Source organism: Momordica charantia (genome assembly GCF_013281855.1).
Source record: "Momordica charantia cultivar OHB3-1 chromosome 11 unlocalized genomic scaffold, Mcharantia_2.0 BLBB01000011.1, whole genome shotgun sequence".
In the NCBI taxonomy this organism is placed as follows: domain Eukaryota; kingdom Viridiplantae; phylum Streptophyta; class Magnoliopsida; order Cucurbitales; family Cucurbitaceae; genus Momordica; species Momordica charantia.
In genome coordinates this window covers 14,465,518-14,488,486 of record NW_028275159.1, presented here as the reverse complement: position 1 = coordinate 14,488,486, position 22,969 = coordinate 14,465,518, and the positions used below count along the sequence as shown (strand labels likewise).

The following is a 22,969-nucleotide window of genomic DNA, read 5'->3' as shown; positions in this document are numbered from 1 at the left end:
AAAGGGAATATCTGATCATTTGCGTCTAAGTGCAAGCTGATAACAAAGTGTCACCGTACTTATTCTTCATTGAAGTTCAATCAACTGAAATAACAGGTCGACAATATTCCCAACCATCGATCGAAGACGATAAAGCCATAAAAAGGTATTGAAACCTTCCATGATTGTCAACTTTAAAATCACAAACTGAACCTACAACATTATGTAAATAATAGATTATATATTATATTACTCTAATGGGGATACATATTGTAAATACGTGAATAGAATCATACCTGGATTTTTCATCTTAATCATATGACAAAACGAAAGAATTAATGCGTAAGACTCCTCAGGAGATCCCCTAATTTCTTTAATTGCATATTCTTTTGCACGCCAGACTTTGTGATAATTGATACTAGTACCGAGTTCTCGCACATGGGATATAACATCTTTAACACTAAGCAAATCTGTGCCGAAGATGTTAATTCTATCCTTAATAAACTCCTTGATAACAGAAAAAGTTGCTTGCCTATGATCGTTAAGAACTATTTCAAGAGAACATGTATGTTCTTGTACAAATTTCTTTACTATCCAAATCTCTCTTATTTGGTCTCCAAAATTGGAAGCATGAAAAAATCACTGGTAGTTGTCCATAAAGCTACATAACGATTTGATTTGATAGTCCTAAATTGAAAATTATCTCTTATAGCCATAGATCGCAACGCATTCTGTAAATTACGGTTTCCACAAAACTTGTCATTCACTTCAATGTGGAAATTCGCTGAAATATTGGCAACATCAATCGAGTGATGAAATTGACCAATTGATGGTATACCATTGTCTATTGAACTTGAAATATTAATAGGCATGCGATCTAATACGTTAGAAAGACAATTTCTACAATCGACGACTAAACTACAACATTGGACAGCACCATTAAAAGTGACGTTGTGTAACCAATACACATCCTTGTCATCTAATATTTTCATGTCCTTCTTAATAAACCGAGTGGTTCCAATGCATGAAAAGACATTAGGATAATCAGAACTACCTACTAATCTCAGTTCTTCCATTATCTCTTTCATCAAATTGGCATATGATATTTTTTGATGTATAATTAGTTCTGACACTTTGTATTCCACGTAATTATCTCTGTCGTTCCAAAATCCACTATGAAACATGCGCATGATAATAGAATTACTACCTACATGACATTTATAAAAATACATTTACTTACGTGGGTATATATTGTATCTTACTTAAAAGGTGTTTAATAGTAGATTTCAATATTATATTTTATAATAACGAAACAACGTGATCATAATTTATACCCATATATAGATAGCTAAACTGTAATTTAAAACAAGAAAATAACATTCATTCATACCCATATTTCCTTCAATGTATAGATAAACTGTGATTTTATTCTCCTTTCAATATTGACGTCAATCAATACGTGCTTCCCGTTAATTATCTTCTGTTAAAGGATAAATAACACACAAAAAAAATAGTTAGACATTTGGACCTCGAACACAAAAGAAAGAACTAAATTGTAATCAGAAAAGTGATTTCATTAAAACAAAAACACAATAAAAAATGTGAACGGCAGTGGAAAAAATTCAAACAATATGGGTATTAAAGCAACTATACCAACCTGAAATATTGAAGCAATCAAATAAAAAACTAAAACCCAAAGAACGGGTATAAAGAAGGACCGTAGCAGTAGGATGTGAATGAACAAACATGTATGAATGAAAAAACTGTACCAATAGCAGAAATCAGCATAAATGAAGATCATGAGAAGACGTATGTTGTACCAACAATAATTAAGATTTGGATATTTTTTTAATTAATAATATTGGTAAATAAAGAAAATCAATCTTTTTGAAGGATTTGAAGGAGTGAATTAAGGGATTTGAATTGAAAATTAATATGGAGCTCATAATAATTAAAGGATTGTGATATTAATTTATGGAATTAAATCTTTTATATTTCAAAAAAGCAAATAACTATAATAAATGTAAATGCAATAAATATGGGTAAATTCGAAATTAAAATAAAATCCTACCTACAGAAATCCAAAAGTGTAAAATAAAAAAAATTTAAACATTTGTGTAAATAAATTTTTAAAACAGCCCTCTGAAGATATTCTCTCAAAAGGTATCTTAGGTTGAAAAAGTGAGATTTCTAATTTTAGGTAAAACCTAAACTTTTTTAAGTTAATTGGTCCAAGTTCCAAAACTTAAAAGTGGACAAAAATCGAGGTAGCCTCGTAGAAAATTATGGAGAAAACTTTCCTCCTCACCGTTCAGAAGCATTGTGCTCCTTACCCTCACTTGGTCCTATAGTAAAATGACAAGTGTTAGCTATTCTTTTATTTTAATTATTTTATCAAAACTCATAATCTCATCAAAATCTCTTTTTAGTCTTTTTAAAAATGTCTGATGATTAATTCTCTCATTTTTCTCTCTCCCTACATCATCTCACCTCCTCTTTTTCTCACTTATTGGTACCCATTTTTTTCTCAACTTATGCATCACTCTAACGTCTTTCTTTTCTCTCTTCTTCGTTTTTTTTTCTAAACTAATGTAGCTTATGTTTATAGTATAAAAATACATATCCACAATTTAAAGTTACAAACACACATATGTATATATTGATTTTTAATTTTCATAGTTTTAAATGATTGCCAAAAAGTCGTCGAAAAGTCGCTTAACATTATATCGTTTTTTTATCTATTCTATTATTTTGCTTCGCATCTCATAGTCTTCTAATTTAAATGGGGCTTCTGTAGTTTTTTGTCATAACCATTTTTGCAAAGGGATGTAATTGAGGAAGTTTTGAAACATTGGATTAAAGTTGCAAATTTTTTTTCTTCTTTCCCTTTAGCTTCAAATGACCACCATCACATATTAACAGTTCAATTATCGTAAGTGTAAGATATCAAGAAAATTTACACAAGAGATAATAAATTAGATATCAAGACACAAATTAATATGGTTCAACCAATTTAGCCTACATCTACTGAAAATTGAAAGGAAGTTTTCTTATTAGTCAACAATAAAAAATTAGTAGATTGGGAAAAATTGAAACAAGATGAATGCCCAAAATTATGGAAAAACTAACACCCTATCTCAACAACAAAATGCAACTATCACTTACATGTCACATTGTATTCACATGGTTTAATAGCATAAAAAAGATAAAAGTTAAACTTTTTTTAACTTTTTTTTTTCTTTTTCTCTTTCTTTTGTCTTTTTTCCTCACCCTTTAAATTAAAATATTTCTTACTAATTCATTAACAAAAGATAAATCAAAATTGAATTATAGAAAACAATCAATGTTTATAATTTTATACTACATTCAACAAAAAATATATTATATGACTAAAGATAATTCTATCTATTTCTTTCACTCAAAATATTACAAAATAAGTTTGATCAAGTCAAACTAACACTCTAATTTTCAACCTCATGATTGTTGGTCGGAGTTTTATTGCCCTGTAGTAAAGTTGCCTACAAAACAATAATATAATATGAAATATTAACAAATATTCATTAAACATATAAACTAAACTAATTTGAATGTACAATTTACCTTAAGTAATTTAGTGAATGACATATTATTTTGCCAATCAATGCACGTGCCAACATTTTTATTTATAGATGTTGCTTGTTGGCTTAAAATCGGCAACAAATTTTTTGCACACACATCAGTCTCCTAATAACAAGAAATTTTGACCTATGGATGTTTCTTTTTTTACCTCTAAAGATGTATCAAGATTTTTACTAATATTTATGATCTCCCTTTTTGTATCTTTCTCCATAGTAGTTTGACTGTTTTCCTAAACGAAAAAACAAAAAAAAATCATTAAAAGAATTAAATATATTTGAGGATCTTGTGTTTGATATTATATCTGTGTAAGTGTTAATTGATTTGATGAAGATACTTTGTTTGACTTCACTCTCTTTTTTGTTTTTTTTTTTTTTGCATATTCTCTTTTCAAGTAGATCTTTCAACCGGTTACGAGGATGACCAACCGTAGGCTTTCTCCTCACTCCACTTACTTGTACTAGTGTATTACCACGTGCAATGCACGTATAAATTTTTTTTAATTATAAGGTAACTTAAATTTTATATAATTTCACGTAAAATATTTTAAGTATAATTATTTTAAAAAATAATTAAGATTAATTTTTATATATATTTATTATTATTGACAGCTAATTACTAATAATAAAATGTATTATTTATAATTATTTTTTAAATATACTATTTATAATTAATTGTTAATGATATATTTTGTAAATAAATAAATTAAAAGTAAAGGAAAAAATTATATATTAATAAAAAAGTAAGTAAGTATTTTAATATTTTTATTTTTGAATTATTTGGTCCTTTATTTTATTTTTTTAATATTTTGTTTGTTTATTAAATATTTGTTTAAGGCTGACATTTTGTTATATATGTTGAATTTTTTAGCTAAATATAAATTATTTTATTGATTTAATTTTATATTATAATTAAAATTATTAAAAAAAATTCTTCAAATTATTATTAGAAAATAAAATGACCAAAAGTTTTATATTCCACCTTTTACGATTCTATACAAATTATTGTTTATAATTAATTTATTAATTAAACATTTTCTTTATATATTGACTTCTATGATTGTTTTTTTTTTCAACAATAAGAACATGAGCTTGTAATTATCTATATTTTAAACAAATATTCTAAATAAAATTGCTCAAAAAAAACATTCCAAATAAAAAAAATGCACTAAACAATAAAAAACATTAGTAACAAAAAAAAATCCAAATCCTAAACTAAATAAAATTGCTAAAAAAAAGAAACATTCCAAATAAAAAACACACTAATTAGAAAAATAACAATAGTAACAAAAAAAGTCCAAGTACTTACTATACACTCATCTTTTAGAGTAAATATGCTCAGATTACTTGACAGATACTATTATTCAACTTTGTAAAATTGTGGAATGGTAATGTCACAAACCTAGTATTTGAGATACGTAGATTCAACATATGCCTCTCTTACAACTTGATGAATATGTCACAAATATCTCTAGATTTTTTCAAGATTGAATTATCTTTGAGAGATGTTTCAAGGAACTAAGAATAAAAAAGTATTGAAACTTGTGAAAAACATGTAGAAGAAAGCCTATTTTTATAGTAGTAGAGGATAAAACGTTACAAAAACTTTTCAAATTCTAAAACTCTTGAAATTCTAGTATGAATTTTAATTAAAGAAAAAATTAATTTTATGTTGTTGGAAAACTTTTTGCATTCTAACCTTTTATATTCCATGCATTTATAGTATTGATAATTAATAATTAATAATTAATAATTAATTTAATATTTGTAATAATATATTACTGGCGCAATTTGTAAATTTGTAAATTTAGTAAACGGAAAAAGTGTCCAAAAATGTTTTTCCTACATCCTACCTTTTTAATATAGTATAGATAATAGCACAATTATTGGTATATCCAGTACTCGTTTCTCCCACGTGTGGACTATTACCAATCGAAACTAAATCTGGTTCATTGCCAATTATCTTCCATAAAAAATATTTTTCTTCATTTCCTCCAAATCTTTGAGCAATTGAATAAAATTTGCACAAGCATACCCAAACAACTTTTCATGTTCTGCTGCTAGTGAAGTACTTTGACAAAAATTACGACATAAGTGGTTATAACGTTTTCCATTGGAATCTTTAAAATTTCCATTAAACTCATATATTGGATTACCAAAACCGCTTGAAGCTCTTGCATCTTTTGTCCACCTTCTCAAAATGTATGGAGTAGGAATTCTTTTCACATTCTTCTTATCAAGCACCTTAAACGCATGACTACATAAAATACCCATGATAGTGAATTTTATGCGACTACAAAGTGACTGTCTGAGTTGAAGCATCACATTTGACCAACCAATGAATAGATATTCCAGGAAATGATACTTTATACTCTGTTATACCATCACACTTACCAACCTTGTTGATATTACAATTAAGAATATCCATATACTCTTTTTGGAACAATTTAAACATCTGTGGCATATAAATTTCTCCCCCATGCTGTAACATTTCTGCATATTTGTCAACAACACAGATGATGTTTGACTCATCTTGAAATCTGCAATGAATTCTTCATATCTTTGATATGTTAAAACCCTTTCATAATGTTCAAGGAAACACAAAATGTCATGACTAGGCTTCAAATATTTCTTCAATACACTATTCATACTTTCACTTCGTTGTGTGCTTTTCATGTCAGCTGTAAAAGTATGTCGCCCATAAACTATTGCCCATTTTTCCCGCAACTCAAACAAATCTTTCAACCACTTATTATCTATAAGATTATACTTTTCTAGCATTTGTTGTCATGCTAACAACAATCATCTTCATCTTCATAAATCATATACACAATTGTTAAAGTCGTGAATGAACTCTTTTGATCTATGAAACACATGACTCAAACTCTTAGCAACATTCTGGAAAATATGCCAAACACATAGTCGATGTTGAGCTTTAGGAAAGACATCACATATTGCTTTAGCCATTGCTAGATTGATCTGTAATAATTGTCTTTGGTTGCTTTCCGAACATGGCACTAAGAAAAGTTTCAAACAACCATTTAAAATACTTTCCAGTTTCATCATAAAGTAAAGCTGCACCAAAAATACCACTGATTGTTTATGATGATTCACCCCAAAAAATGGTGCAAATGGTTGTCTAAGTTCATTTGTTTGATAAATGTGTCAAAACAAATAACATCTCCAAAAAGGCCATAATCACAAATAGATCGTGCATCAGCCCAAAACATATTAGTGATCATGTCATCTTTGTCAAATTGTAATGCATAAAAGAAAGAAGAACTCCTCATTTGTCTTTCTTGAAAATATTACAATAATGCTCTAGCTTCTCCCTTTTCCATTCTCGCTTTTCGCTCTTTGTGTATATAATTTCTATAATCTTTATTCAAGAATCCCAAATGTTCTCTACCACCAACTTCCATACTCATTAGTTCCATGGTCGCTTTAAATGAAATTTCTGATCAATCTGCATCATAAGCTAAAACCTTTTGAGCATTGGAAATTCTCCTGTTGATCGACTTTTAAAATATGCTTCATCGGTTTTCTAACAAGGTCATGATTGTGATTTCTATTAAAAGAGACAACTTTATATTGATCATTCTTTCCAAGTAAGCATGTTATGTGCGCTTTGCATCCAATCCTAGAAATTGGTTGAACATATAAAGTATTTCAATATGTTGAACATAAAAGAAAGAGACAACTTTATGTTAAACATATAAAGTATTTCCTCTTTGCTTGTATACATGGCGAAACCCTTCCTTCGAGCAACAAAAAGTTGTCCTTGAAATTTCTCCATTTTTTTTTTCCATTTTGCGATGTTGTTTCCTTACATTAAAACTAACATTTCCTCTATAATTGACATAAAACTTATATGCTTCATCCATATAACTATACTCCATTCCAATAATTGGCTCTCCAACTTCAAGTTGAGTATTGGTACTAGCTCTTCCAAATGAACTTCATAATTTTCTCGACCCAGTCACCGGAGTATGTTGGGCTGGAATGCCCCCATTCCTATTAAATAGTTGCTCATGTAAATTTGTATCTTCTATGTTGTTCTCTCTGGCTTCAACTAATCATATTAAAATTCATGCATATAAAATATAACTAATAATTAGAAAAACACTATACATTAACATATAAATAATTTTATATGTTAAAAAAATGATTTTATTAAATAAACAAAAAGCAATAACAACGAACCAAAATTATGTGAAATAGCTAGCTTTAACATAAAATTGAGAACTACAACCCTTACTATTCATCACACTGTACACAAAAAATATTTAAAAATATAACAAATCAATGACTTGATTAAAGAAATGAAGGAAAAAAACAACAAATCCATTTATTATTTAGATTAACATTGAAAAAATAAAAAGTAATAAATTGTTATTGGATGAAATTAAAAATTAAGGGTAAATTAACACACTTAAGAATATGAAAACCCAACAACGAGAATATTAACAAAAAATATATATATATAACTTTTAACAGCATTACAAAAGTAACTTACTTGTTCGAAATTAACCAAAAGTAGAGAAATATGTGGTGTGCTCAATCCAATGTCCCAAAGTTTATTCAATTACATTTTTTTGCAAAAATGGCCACGAACAAGAAACTGTAAAAAAAAGGGGAAAAATGATATCTGTTAAGCGACTTCTTAACAATCATTTAAAACTGTGAAAATAAAAAGGAAAAAACAATAAAATATATATATATACCTTTAAATTGTGGAGATGTAAATATTGTAAACTTAGGCTGCATTAGGTTGGAAAAGAGCAGACGAAGAGGAGAGAAATGAAATATGGTACATAAGTGAAAAAAATGGATACCAATAAATCATAAAAAGAAAGAGGTGAAATAGTGTAAGGAGAGAGAAAAACAGTAGAATGAATCGTAAAACACTTTTAAAAAAAATTAAATGAGATTTTGATAAAATTACGAGATTTGATAAATTAATTAGAATAAAAGAATAACCAACGCATGTCATCGTGACACGTGAGAGGAACGGTAGGAGCGAAGTTTTTCTCCAAAAACAAATTATTACTCGGCCCAAAAATCTCGAATATTATGGCTTATCCCGTCGAGATTTTGCAGCATTTTTTTGGCGGGCTTTTCTCGGAATTCTACATAAGTAGAAGCTCATAGTAGGGATCATTCTCTCTCAACTTCCTTCAATAAGCTCCGATGGAAACGCACGCGGACGACGAGATTGTTCCCATGGAGACAGATGGTGAAGAAGAATTTCCTCGTAAAGAACCTCCCAAAATCCTCCGCCTCCACGAGTCCGTCGTCAATCGAATTGCTGCCGGAGAGGTCATTCAAAGGCCTGTGTCCGCCATTAAAGAACTCGTCGAGAACAGCCTTGACGCCCAATCCACCTCCATCAACGTAGTTGTCAAGGACGGCGGCCTCAAACTCATCCAAGTTTCCGACGACGGCCATGGCATCCGTGTCTGTTTTTCTTTAATCAACTCCATTTTCCTACTTACTGTTTGCTTATCAAAAACGAAAACGAACCAAACCGAAATTTGAAGGTCATGCTTGAGTATCTACATTCGTAATCGTCTCGTCTCATTATTGCGTGGGTTTGAGTTATTTACTTTAAGTTTATAGGAGTGAAAGCCATGCTATCAGATGAGGGTTCTTTTTCCCCGATTTTTGTGGAGATAGGGAATAAGGAAACCCTGTGGTAGTGAATATAATTCGAGGAAACTTGGCAATTTTGTTGCATTAACTTTCTGATTTTCTCAAATTTTGGCTTGTTTTTCCGTAGTTTGAAGACTTGCCGATTTTGTGCGAGAGACACACGACGTCCAAGTTGTCCAAATTCGAGGATTTGCAGTCCATAAAGTCGATGGGATTTCGAGGAGAGGCGCTGGCGAGCATGACTTACGTAGGTCATGTTACAGTCACCACCATTACCAAAGGACAACTATACGGTTACAGGTAGAAATACTACAAGCAAGCTGTGGCTCTACCTCATGTCTTTCATATTTGGTTGCTCGGGGAGTTGTAAGTGTAGGGAAAAAATATTAGTTATGTAGATTAATTATGTTAAATTATTCACTTTGTTTTTCATAGAGTGAATTTTTTTCTAGAATCTTTCTGAGTTTCCTGATATAATGGGACAGAGTATCCTATAGAGATGGAGTGATGGAGCATGAGCCCAAGCCATGTGCTGCTGTAAAAGGAACTCAAATAACGGTAAACGTACCAGTCTAGACTACTCCTGTAGTAAAACAACAATATCTAGAGTCAGCAATATTTGGAGTTGACAATGATTTATTTAGTTAACTAAAGGAATTCGGCTGACATGATGGGTAATCCAATTCCTATGTATGGTATGATACATGCTAAATCAGAATCAGGAGATCAAGATTTGTCTTTATTTCGTACAAAGACACTTTTGTTTGAACACTTGAAAGTTTCAAATCCAATAATCATTCATTGTAATTGGCAGTTTAATTTTCTTGGATGTCTGGTTCCAGGTTGAGAATCTGTTCTATAACATGACTGCTAGAAGGAAGACACTACAAAATTCGTCTGATGATTATACAAAGATTGTGGATCTTCTTAGTCGTTTTGCCATTCATCATACAAACACCAGCTTTTCTTGCAGAAAGGTTGTTTCAGTAGTTAGTAAACATTGTTTGTTTGTATTAGTTTTGTAGTGTCTTCTCAGATGTTTTGATGGCTTACAATGTGCTTTGACTTACAATGTGCTATGTCTATGTGAGTTGGACTTCTCAAAATGTTGGTTACTGTATTGTATCAGCATGGAGCTGCCAGAGCAGATGTTCACTCGGTTGTGTCAAGTTCAAGGCTGGATGCCATTCGTACAGTTTATGGTGCATCAGTTGCTCGCAATCTTATGAAAATAGAAGTTTCAGGAAACGATGAAGTCTGTTCAGATTTCAAGATGGATGGTCTAATCTCCAACTCAAATTATGTTGCAAAGAAGATCACAATGGTGCTTTTTATCAATGGTATTGCATATTTTTCTTATCTGTTAAGCGATTCCAGTTGAGTAGTATCTCTAGGGACTATGGGTATCTTGAAAAAGTTTTGTGGGTGAAAGAATCACTTTGTGAATTCTTACCTATGGCGGATGTTTTATTGTAGTTTTTCAAGGAGGGGTTGTTCTTCTATTATTTCTGTTTTCTTGTTATATGGGGATCTTTGTATACTCCTAAAGGAGTGTTGCCTTTGAAAATTTTTCACTATTTTGACAAAAACTTTGTTCCTTTTCAAAATAAAAAATAAAAAATAAAAAATAAAAAATAAAAAATAAAAAATAAAAAATAAAAAATAAAAACAAAAAAACCATCCCCTTCTATGAGCTCTTAACTAAAAACCTATGAAACTACCCAAATTCTCTTCCAAAGGATGACATGAGAATGTTTGTAAATAATGACCTCACGCCCACCTACTCCCTTAACATCAAGACCTCTGACATAAGATAAGATAAGATATTAGCGAACAACTAACTTCTTGGTTTCTATATCTTACCTTATCTCTATTGACTTTCATGAATTTTATTCTTTGTTTTTATTGAATCAAGCAGATTCAAGCAGGTTCCAGCATTATATCCATATTTCTTCTGTTAATTAATCTATTATTGTCTTGTTTTCTGTCAGTAGATTGTACTATCGTGAATACAGCCGTAGTTCTATTTAATTTCCTGCTGCAAAATAGGTTATCATTAGCCAGAACTAGGGAGTTTTCTTTGGAGAATTATTCCATATGAATGCCTCTGTACCTGAGAATTAATCAACGAGACGAGCATTCTTCATCTTCAAGTTGCCTAGATCTCATAATAATGCTAATATCTAAGCCCACGCAGAGAGGAAGTATTAAGAATGAACTACAAAGATTATATTTACATTAACCTATAAGAGCTTAAATTTTTTGGTCTACTCGTAATTTAGAGACAGTTTTGTAGTTTTTACCAATTTCATTTGAAGATCATGGATCATAGTTGCTAGGGTCCTTGTTATTATTATTTTCATATTTTCCTTTTATTTTAACTTTTGCAGGTAGAATGGTAGAATGTAGTTCTTTAAAGAGAGCTGTTGAAATTGTTTATGCTGCAACCTTGCCCAAAGCATCCAAACCTTTTGTATATATGTCAATTATATTGCCACCTGAGCATGTTGATGTGAATGTTCATCCAACCAAAAAAGAGGTGAATTTTTTTCTTGAGGATATCCTTTCTAGTCTTTTCTTGTTGGCAGGTATTTCTTTTGGTTGATATAAGCTATAGGTACTCATAGTTTTTGCGCTCCAAAATGAAGAAAAACTGAAATTTAAGACAATTTTATTGGTTAAATGAACTATACAACAAATGGGAACCCTCACTAGGGAAGATACAAAAAAGTTTTCCAAATAGTGACAAGAGTAGAACTAAGTTATAAAGGGACTATATCGCTTATGTCAAGTGGCCAAAGAAGTACGGATATAAGACATGGATATACCAACATGGTGGCGGCGTGTTATTTCTAAAAACCCAGGACATAAATATGACAAGATACATTTTTTGTAATATTCTTATTTTTGTTTTTTGTATCAGAAGGAAAAGTTAAAGAAAACAAGTCTAATGTATTTCACTCTCAATTTTTAGAAGTAAATAAATGAATGAAAGTTTGAATATTTTTAGTTCTATGTGTCTAATAATTGTTTGTCATATGTTCCTGAGTGTTCGACACATGTTTAATTTGGTGTGCTTAACGAATTCAGGACACATGCCTAAATATCGGATCCATATTCAATTTGTTAAATTAATTCCCGAGTTATGAAACATGTCTATTGAACAATTTGAACTAAAAAGCATTTGATAGATCCAATAAGTATTAATATATTATAGTGTTTAACATGTGTTGGGCATGAACATGTTACACAAATTAAAGCCATGCTTCATAGAGAGTTGCAATTGTGAAAAGGAATTTCAATTTCTCATAAAGAGAGAAAAAATTTCTTATAAAAAAAAAAAATCTCATAAAGAGTGTCAAAACAATCTTCCTTGCACAGTGCTCTATTTCTTTCAAGAAAAGTTGACATTGAGATTCTGAGCTTGCTTTACAAATTAGATCTAAGTAGTCATCAAAATTCTTATGGAAGTTTCTTTGTTTACACTTAATTCTTTATAAGTTCTCTATAACTGTAGAATTCACAAGTTCAACGTTTGAAGTTTTATATTGTTCTACGGACTAAATCTCTATCAATATGCAGGTTACCCTTCTGAATCAGGAAGTTATTATTGAGAGGATACAGTCAGCGGTTGAATCAAAATTGAGAAGTTCTAATGACACAAGAACATTTCAAGAACAGGTATATTTAATAGCTTTGTCTGAAAAATCTACAAATTGGATTAAATTGGTTATTGAAAATACCATTTTTTTTCCAAACAAAGAAACAACTTTTCATTCATCATATGGAAAGGAAATGTTCAGGAAACAAATTCTGGAAAGGAAAAGATCAAAATAGGGAACAAGCTCAAGTAGGAGCATTTCAACCATAGAAGATATATAAAGAAATTGAAAAACAATGAGCCATCAAACTAAAGGATTTAGGGTCAACAATACCAGGAAACTACAAGGCTCCACCGAAACAACCCAAAAAACAAAATTCCACAATGAAATGATCCAAAAAAACTTCCAACCATTGAAGCTACCCCAATGAAGGAGAAGAAGCATCCGAAAAAACCACTTGGAGCTGAAGAAACCCATAGAAAAAAAATCTTTAATTATCAAACAACCCAAAAAGAGAGTCCGAGGAATAGACCGTTGTTCCTAAAGAGAGAACTAAATGTATTAGCAAAATATCCTTTTAGTATACGTTTCTTCAACTTCATTCTTTGTTTGATAAGTTTCTTCACTGTAGTGTTATGAAGACTTTTGAGGTGCAAAAATATTTCAATCAATATAGTTAATTTATTGGATCTCAGTTATTGATCATACTCCACCATGAACTGCATATTATAGGATGTAGAATCTTCTGCAGCTTATCAAATGGTTATGAGCAATGACTATAATCAGAATTCCTCACAATCTGGTACAACATGTTTTGGTCTTTGTGGGTGTCACACCCTTTATTTTGTAGTTTTTAAGATTGTTTACCCGTCCCTTCAGTCATATTGTTGTAATGCATCTAGGGTCAAAATCACAAAAAGTTCCAGTGCATAAAATGGTTAGGACAGATTCAACAGATCCAGCTGGAAGGTTGCATGCATACGTGCAAATGAAGCCTCCTGGCCTCCCTGAATCTAGCTTGACTGCTGTGAGGTATGTATATATCTTGGTTTTTAGTATGGAGCTATCCATATCAAAGTTTTGCATTGTTAATTGTTATTAGATATCATCATACAGACTGTATTTGATGTAACTTAGACAGTTCTGTTCTTTGTTGTGCTTAGTTTTAATAGTCTTGGGACTAGTGAAAAAAGTAAAGGGCTTAGAGAATGGGAGAAAGTTCATAATAGATAGGGGAAAGGAAGGAAATGGCAGAGATGGTGGGTGAGGTGGGGGGAGGGGGAGATGGTACCCAGTTTTTAATATGAAAATTATGGAAACAAATATATATCTTGCGAAGAATTGGGGAAAAAAATACACACTAAAGATAGACATATTGTGAAGGATTGACGATGCTAAATGTAAACATGGAGAGAGATACTCTCTAGGATTGTGGAGCCTATGATTATTAATTTTCACCAATCTTTTTATCCCAATCAATTTCTTTGTTGTTTAGTTTTATTAACAGTTATGGTTCAACAAAATATTTTTTCAAAAGAAATCTTCAAAGCTGAATTCTTATTTGTTATCCAATGTCCAGCATTTGCTACGGTATCGCTGATTAAAAATCTTTAAGAGATTCAGAATGATATGGAAAGGAGTCTTTGTTTTATTGACTCCTTCTTGCATGTGCCAATAATTAAAATGTCCTTTATTTATTTTTATAGTTGCAATGTGCGTCCTTGAAATTATAGTTGCTGTAAATTGAGGAAAGAAAAAAAAAAGAGGGAAGAAAGGAGATGAAAAAAAGCCTCCCAGTTTCTAATAATCATGGAAAGACTGGTACAAAAGAAATATCTGTGATTTGCATTCCACCAAGAAGCCAATTGCTGTATCCTATTGATCAGCTGAAATTTTTTTGTCCTCAAATTGTATAGTTCTTCTCTTTCCAAATAAGCCAAAAGGTGGCCCCCATGGCACACAATCAAAGAATCTTAGGTCTCCTTTTGAAATAGAAAGTCAGCCCCTACACTCCCTCCAAGAGCCAATCACCCACATTTTTTGGGGAGGCATAAAGAGTGCCCATCTCCTTCAGAATAAAACAACCTCCGTAGGCAACAAGACAGTGGAGAAACAAGTGGTCCAGGGACTCCTCATGTCATTTAGAAAGATTGTATATTTGGGAGAGTCCAATTGGAGAACTTTCTCTGAAGCCTATCAGCCGTATTAGTGCCCCTATACATTATTATGGACCATAAGAAGAAAATTGAAATTAAAGGTTCAAGAATTTATATGTATTTGCAAGGTAAATATAGAATCATACTGTTTTATAATTTGCATTATTATTTTTGATAAGGATTAATTATTTGCCCTTTTACATACACTGGATTTGTAGGTCTTTTGTTAGACGGAGAAGGAATCCAAAGGAAGTTGCTAATCTTACTAGCATTCAAGATCTTGTTACAGAAATTGATAAGAATTGTCATGCTGGTAGTTTCTCGCTGAATCTTTGAATTCTATGAAAGCTTTGGAGATTTCAATTGAACAGATATTAAATGCTGGCAACTGCAGGCCTCCTTAACATTGTAAGACATTGCATATATGTTGGAATGGCAGATGATGTCTTCGCATTGCTTCAGCATGATACTCATCTCTATCTTGCTAATGTTGTGAACTTGAGGTAAAGATTCATAAAAATGATGAGTTAAATTTGAATTTATTGTGGAGATTTTTTTATTTTTATTTTTATTTTTGAACAAGATATGAACTTTTCATCTATTAATAAAAATGAACAAAATTGTTCAAAGATACAAACTCTGTGAGGAGGGAAGAAAAATAAAAGTATTATGGAGCATTCTTATGAAGTTTTAGAAACTTCTTTAACCATATGACACGTATGTTGTAGTCTTGCTCTGATTGGCCGTTGCATTTTGTAACCATTCATTTCCAATATTAGAATACTGTTGAATAACTGTATTTGTATACCTCTTTGAATTATCATTATTCAGTATACGGTAGGCTAATTATTACTGAATTATCAAAGATTCAAATAGATTGAGATGAGCAGAAGCTGAGAGAGGAGTGAAAGCTTGTTGGGTTGGGAGTTAACTTGTAGTTTTGCTTTTGCCCAGAGGACTCTTGCAAAGTTAAATCTTTGAAACTGTTCGTGGGTATAGGGCAGTTTTATTGAGGCGCACCCGGGCGCTCGCTTCAGGCTAGAGGTGAGGCGATTTCCCTCAGGTGCGCCTTGCAAGGTGTCCAGGCGAGCGCCTTCAATCGGGCACTCGCCTTGGTGCGCCTTTGTGCGCCTCTCGTCCGAGACCAGGCGATCAATGGGTGATCTGCCTTATATATATATATATATTTTTAATTTTTAATGTGTTTTTTTTTAAAAGAACCTTCCTCCCTCGCGAAATACCCCAGTCCACAAATCTTAACCATTCTCTCTGCCTCTCGACATTCACCTTCACCATCTCAATCTTTGGCCATCGCCCGCTCCCGTCTCTGAACATCACTGTCGCCGCTCCCGCCTTCGACTAAACTTATTTAATTTGGTTGTTTTATGTATCTTGTTGACGTTTACTATGACACTATTTTGGTATTTATTTTTTAAACTATGTTTACTATATAAATTTATGCACTATATATATAGTTTTTATTTATTTATTAAGGTGCGTCTCGCTTCACTCGGGCGTCGCCTTTATATCGCCTCTCGCCTCCAGGCGATCAAAGGGTTTGTCGTCTTGAGGTGCGCCTTGCGTCTCGAAAACACTGGTCTGGGGCCAAATTGGTGCATGAGTTCGAGAAAGATGCCTAGAAGCCAAAAAGAATTGTCAATATGTTGGGGCCTGTGATGAGTTGAAGAATCCTTATTTTTGGATGGACAGTGATGAAATCAATTCAAGCCCTAATGAAGTGGGCTGGCTGCTTTGCAAAAAAAAAAAAAAAAAATACTCCTCCTTGGCGAGTCACATTCTACAGGCGTCTATTTATGAACAAAGGAAATAAAAATCGAGCCTTCTTATTTCTCTATATGAAATTGTTCTTGGAGAAGGAAGAAAATATTCTTGATCTTTCGTCTTCATTATTTTCCTCAAATAAGACATTCAATTCACCACCATTAAGGGTATAAACCATATCAATATTTTCCTTTCTGTTCAAGGGTTCAATATCAAGCATATTTTCTTCCTTCTCCAAGGACAATTTCACATAGAGAAATAAGAAGGCTTGCTTCTTTATTTCCTTTGTTCATAAATAGACATAAATAGACACCTATAGAATGTGGCTCGCCAAGGAGGAGTAATTTTTTTTTTTTTGAACAGAAAGGAAAATATTAATATGATTTATACCCTTAATGGTGGTGAATTAATTGTCTTATTTGAGGAAAATAATGAAGACGAAGCTACTGATTTTGGTGGGGAGTCTAGGGACTCTTTTCGAATAGAATGTAGGCTAAATATATGTTTTAGTTTCTAACGTTGGAGTGTTTTTTCAGTTTAGTTCCTATTGTGTAAAAAGCTTCAATTTAGTCCTTTATGTTTTAACTTTAATATTTTTCAATTTAGTCTCTCACCGTTGATAAATGTTAATATTGGTTGATGATTAACTTACATGACATAATACTTAGTAAATTGACGTAAATTTAAAGGAGAAAAAAGGTCATTAAAATAAAATTTGAAATTTCTACAAATTTCTATATATATATATTTGATATTTGTGAGTGTCTGGGCTTGGTTGTGCGCACTTCGATTAACCTCATGGGACAACTACCTGAACCTACCACATTTGTTTCCATGTAAACTCGTAGAGTATTAAATCTTTGGTTGGTGGTCACCATGGTTTGAACCCATTTCTTTTTAGCTCTTTACCTTTTACATTAGCCCTTGTTGACTACTAGGCCAATCCATGATACTTTTTTTCTCTTTTTATATATTGTATATTTTGAAATTAGTATTTTAGCTTCAGTGAGATAAATTATATTTTCTTGTAAGGCTATAAAATAGCCCTTTGGGATTTGTAGGAGAGATGTTTTTTGAACAATATTATTGAATAAAAAGGTTTTAGAGAGGTTCTCTCAGTTTTGGGAGTTTTCTCCTTTGGCCATGGATATGGCTTCATTATAAATCTGCTGCATGAGAGGGGATTGAATAGGTGGTTTTGGAAGATCGAGAGGGATTATATTAGAAGTTGTGGAAAATCATTATGGAGCTCTCTCTCAGTCAATTAGTGGGTATGTTGGATCTCTATTATCTATGAGTCACCTAGATATAACGAAAGGGATGATATTTTTTTGGGGACTTGGAGAATATTCATGCGTCAATGTTGGGTGCATAGATAGTGTTTTGGAGGTGGCTTGAATATCTCTTTTTTTTTTTTTTGGGAAAAGAAACTATTTCATTGATTATATGAAATATGTAATTGATTACAAAAGGGGAGAGACCCCTTGGGGTTACAAAAAAGCTCTCCAATTAGATAAGAGAGAAGCGAAAATATAGCGGTAAAAGGGAGGAGAGCATTTACACCAAGAAATAACCAAAAAGACTATAGATTCAAATAATTGATGAGGTGAGCGCTCCTTATCTTGAAATATTCTTTAATTTCTCTCCAACCAAACAGTCCAAAGCACCACTCAAACGAAATGAGACCAAAGGCAATGTTTTTCCTTTTTGAAGGGATGACCAGTGAGAGATAAGGCCAATAGTTGAGATATATCGGTAGGTAGAGTAACCGACCATCCATAGAGAGAAAGAAGAGTGTTCCACAAGTTAGAGGTCAATTTGCAAGAGACAAAAATGTGCCCGATATATTCACCATGTTGCTTGCATAAGACACACCAATGTGGGGAGATATGTGGGCATTCTTCTTTGTAATTTGTCGTGAGTATAAAGGAAGAATTTAATCTTTTTCGGGTGAAGGTCCTTCCAAATAGCCCTGTACAGTGAGGAAGAACCCTGTAAAGAGGCAGATAGATGTATATCTCTGAGGAGTGAAGATGTAGTGAATTGGCCGTGGGCTTACAATCTCCAAGAGATAACATCTCTGTTGGCTTGAATATCAAAAGATGGCCTTCTAAAAACTCAAATGGTGGTAGAACTAAAAGCATGAAGGGTACCACAAAGTTACTAAAGATTTGATATTATTTGGAATTCCTTTATCCAATGGGTTTTCTATGTGGTCTAGCTTGAATGTCAGTCTTTGATTGATACAATTTTGACTTCCAAGCAATTGTTTTAACAAATCTATCTTTGTTTTAAACCCCAGAATTAGGTGGTTATTGTTTATAGGTTTAAATACTATTTTAATTTTTGTTCTCTACTCATGAGAGTTAGTATAGACTCTCCCCTCACGGTGAGGGTGGAGAGGAAAAGTTTTGTTCTTAGTTGGTCTGGAAATGGTAAGTTTGTAGTGATTGAAGAAGCTTGTAGGGGAAAATCTTTGAAAGTGTGCTTGAAGATGGGGATGTTGGCTTGAGCGAGGTATTGTTTCGTTGTCATTAGTTCACGCCCAAATATGGAGTTCTTCGGGAGGTGCACTCACCGATTGGTTTAATCTGGCGTCAGTTGGTTATTAATTCTAGGGGAAGATGTGTGATTGCGATGGAATTGCAAAAAGGAAGATGTTCGTCGTTGATTGTTCCTGAAGGCGTGGGGAGTCAAGGTTGGTGCTCGTTTGGTGAGATGCTGGAATCTTCTCTCCCTAAAAAATCTGCAAAAGCAGAGCGCTTAGAAGTTAGAGAGCCAAGGAATGTCATTCCTCTTTTTTGTCATTTGTGAAGGTAGCGTTCTCGATGAAACACGCGGGCGTACTCCTTGCTTCTAGGGACATTGATCTGAAGCTCGACCTGTGCACCGTTTTTCTTCTCTGTCATGACAAATCAATTGATTTAATGTAGGCATTGCTCTTTCCTTTGTCGGGGGAGGTTAGGTTATGTGGGGTTGAGGGAGGACCTTGGTTTTTTGTTTTCTCAACTTCCGCTTTGTTGGTGAGGAAAAATGCAAACAGTCTAACTTATGATTGAAAGAGAGGTTAGAAGGTTGGGTGAGTTTTAAAAGATCTTTCTTTTCTGCTGGAATCTGGGCATGGTTTTTTTGGGAAGATTGTTGTTATCTAAGAAGCACGGACACAGACACACGAAAAAATATGTCTTATTTATTTATTGATTTATTGATTTTTTTTTCCTTTTTGTAGAGACTAAGGTTGGAGAGAATCCAATGTGATTTATTCTCATTATTAAAGTCTATATATATAGACAAATATACAAGGTTGACCTAATCCTATAAGGAGAAGGTAAATGACAAATTAATATTAATACAAGAATATGAAATATACTAATATCTATACTCTAACACTCCCCCTCAAGTTGGTGCATATATATTAGACAAACAATCTATTCAACTTGTGTTCTGTGATTTTTTGATATCATTGGGATCACCTCAGAAGTTACGATTGATTTCTTCTCAGCCATAACAAACAAACGAACTTATTTGAACAAAACGACAGAACCAGACCAAACCACCCGAACCAAACAAAACAGATGAATCAAACTGCTGGAACCAAACCGGATTAGGTGTTTTCTGAAACCAGAAACCCTAAGTGCTACCCCACGACAACCACAGGGGCGAAGGCGACGGGTGGCGACTGGCGGTGACGAAAGCACACGGCGACGACAATTGGCGGTGAGATGAAACTCACGAATAGGAATCGGAAAACAGCAGCGCTGGCGAATCAGCAAACGGCGGCGGCGGTAGTAATGAGTTGAGTTGGATAGCAATGAACAAAATCCTGAGGGACAAAACCCTAATGGGCACAAAACTCTAATGGGCATCAAAATCCTAATGGGCAAGAAACCTAGAGCTCTGATATCATGTAGAGATTAAGGTTGGAGAGAATCCAATGTGATGTATTCTCATTATTAAAGTCTATATATATATACAAATATTTAAGGTTGACCTAATCCTATAAGGAGAAGGTAAAAGACAAATTAATATTAATACAAGAATATAAAATATACTAATATTTATACTCTAACACTTATATTAGTCACGGCTTCGACACGCCTGTCTAAAAACCCAAAGAAAAAGGTAGGCTATTTGAAAAAAAATGAAAGCAACCCATGTTAAAAGTAAGTCTCCTATTATAAAAATAAATATAAAATTGTATTTTTTTAATAATAAAACCCAAGACTTTAAGTTTTCTGAAGGATCTAAGACTAAAGAGAAGTCTTCCTCTCCCCTGTTGTTGCCACGCTTCGCCTCCCAGCACCACTGCCGTTCTTCATGTTGCCGCCACCGACCAACTATGTAGCTATTGTTGCCGTTGCAACACTAATTAGGTTCCTTTTTTTTCTTCATTTATACGTTAACTTTATTTTCAATAGTTAGTAAAACAAATGAAGTGTGTTGGGTTTTATTTTTTAATATTAGATGAAATCTTCTATGGTGGAGTAGAAAAAGTCTTAGGCTGGTTGTTTTATTAATGATAAAAAAAGGTGTACAAATAGGGGAAGCCTAGTCTTTATATATAGGCTTAGCTTATGGGCCAATGGGCTTTAATTGCAATAATGGTTAACTAAAGTTAATGTTGAATTAGTTAGAAGTTAAGATTATGTGGACTTAGTTAGAAGTTGTTTTAAAGTTGTTTAGATTTTGTGTTTAAATTTAGCAAATAAATCTCCTTTTTTGTTAGGGAAGTTAGGAGGTTATTCCTAGATTTTGTTTCCTCTTGTAACCTATAAATAGTGCCTCTATTCCTCATCTTTGATCAATCAATTTGAGAATTTATTTCTTCTCTCTTTTCTCGTGTATGTCTCTCTGGTGTCTCTATCCTTAGTTTTTATGGTATCAGAGCCAGGTTTAGATTGACACCAGAATGGTTAAAACAGCCATGATGACTGATGTGCGCAAGGATGAGAGTTCCGACGGATCGAATACGACCTCAATTTCTCTCCCTAAAAGCACATCCACGACACCTCATGTCTCTGTCTCTGAAAACACTTCACTCCAAATTACCTCTCCAAAACTCAACGGAAAAAATTTTCTGCAATGGTCTTGATTGGCCCTCCTAGTTATTTGTGGCCGCAGTCGACTCTGGTACATCAATGGCACGATAGCAGAACCAGATGAAGCTGACCCTTCTTTTTCCGTGTGGGATGCACAAAACTCAATGGTCATGGCATGACTCATGAATTCGATGGAGGAGGACATTAAAGAATCCTTCATCTTCTACTCAACAGCAAAGGATCTTTGGAATGCGCTCACTATGGCTTTTTCTGATTTTGATAACTCGGCTCAATTGTTTGAATTACGCAATAAGGCACATTTCTTACGACAAGGTGAATCCGATGTCACCCAATACTACAGCTCATTACGTAGGTTGTGGGCTGAACTTGATTTATGTCTCAATCTCGAATGGGAGAACTTGAAGGATGCTGAACGCTTCCGCAAACACGTCGAGAAGGAACGAATTTATGATTTTCTTGCAGGTCTTCATCCGAAATTAGATGATGTGCGTGGCCGCTTACTTGCCACAAAGCCAATCCCAGCCATTGACAAAATCTTCGCAGAAGTTCGCTGGGAGTCAAGCCGTAAACGTGTGATGATGGGTGATACACCCACAAAACCTCTGTCCCTCTCACTGGAATCATCAGCTCTGGCGGCACGAGGTCCACCACCACCTTCATCCCGATCTACTCGTCGGAACAACCTATGGTGTGATCATTGTAAGCGCACAAACCATACAAAAGATCGGTGTTGGGAACTTCATGGTCGTCCTCGACGGAAGAATTTATCAGGGGATTATCGGCCACCTCCACCTACAAATACTCCACCTTCTCGAACCAGCTCCTCCGGCTATCAAGTGGGCCCTAGTGTGTCAAACTCCCAAGATTTGGCCACCTCTCTCCCTCCATTTTCGAAGGCACAACTTGAACAGCTCTATCGCCTCTTAACACTGCCGGTTGAGTTTACTCCTTCGTCAAGTTTTGTGGCACAACGAGGTATTTTTAGTGCAGCTTTAACAAGTCAGCAGCATTCCGATCAGTGGATCTTAGATTTGGGTGCAATTGATCATATGACCGCTTTTCATGATATGTTTACCCTGTACTCACCCAACCCGATTCAGACACATGTCAAGCTTGCAGATGGG

At 33.3% G+C, this 22,969-nt stretch overlaps 1 protein-coding gene and 1 pseudogene across 2 annotated transcripts in view; one reads left to right on the top strand and one right to left on the bottom strand.

The window, feature by feature from the left end:
- Positions 1–5,552: 5,552 nt before the first annotated feature.
- LOC148208160 (protein FAR1-RELATED SEQUENCE 5-like) lies at positions 5,553–7,605 on the bottom strand (annotated as a pseudogene).
- A 1,067-nt stretch (positions 7,606–8,672) lies between these two features.
- MLH1 (MUTL-homolog 1) overlaps positions 8,673–22,969 on the top strand; it is a 30,362-nt gene continuing 16,065 nt past the window's right edge. The window contains exons 1-11 of one of the 2 annotated variants that reach the window (XM_022303314.2): positions 8,673–9,050; positions 9,373–9,545; positions 9,731–9,803; positions 10,088–10,222; positions 10,375–10,585; positions 11,636–11,784; positions 12,828–12,926; positions 13,580–13,649; positions 13,750–13,879; positions 15,222–15,316; positions 15,398–15,506. In XM_022303314.2, the coding sequence (XP_022159006.1) occupies positions 8,784–9,050; positions 9,373–9,545; positions 9,731–9,803; positions 10,088–10,222; positions 10,375–10,585; positions 11,636–11,784; positions 12,828–12,926; positions 13,580–13,649; positions 13,750–13,879; positions 15,222–15,316; positions 15,398–15,506 (1,511 nt within the window). In that variant the 5' untranslated portion in view covers positions 8,673–8,783. Of the gene's footprint in view, positions 9,051–9,372; positions 9,612–9,730; positions 9,804–10,087; positions 10,223–10,374; positions 10,586–11,635; positions 11,785–12,827; positions 12,927–13,579; positions 13,650–13,749; positions 13,880–15,221; positions 15,317–15,397; positions 15,507–22,969 lie in introns of those variants that run through there. The other variant, XM_088119323.1, reaches the window with a different exon arrangement.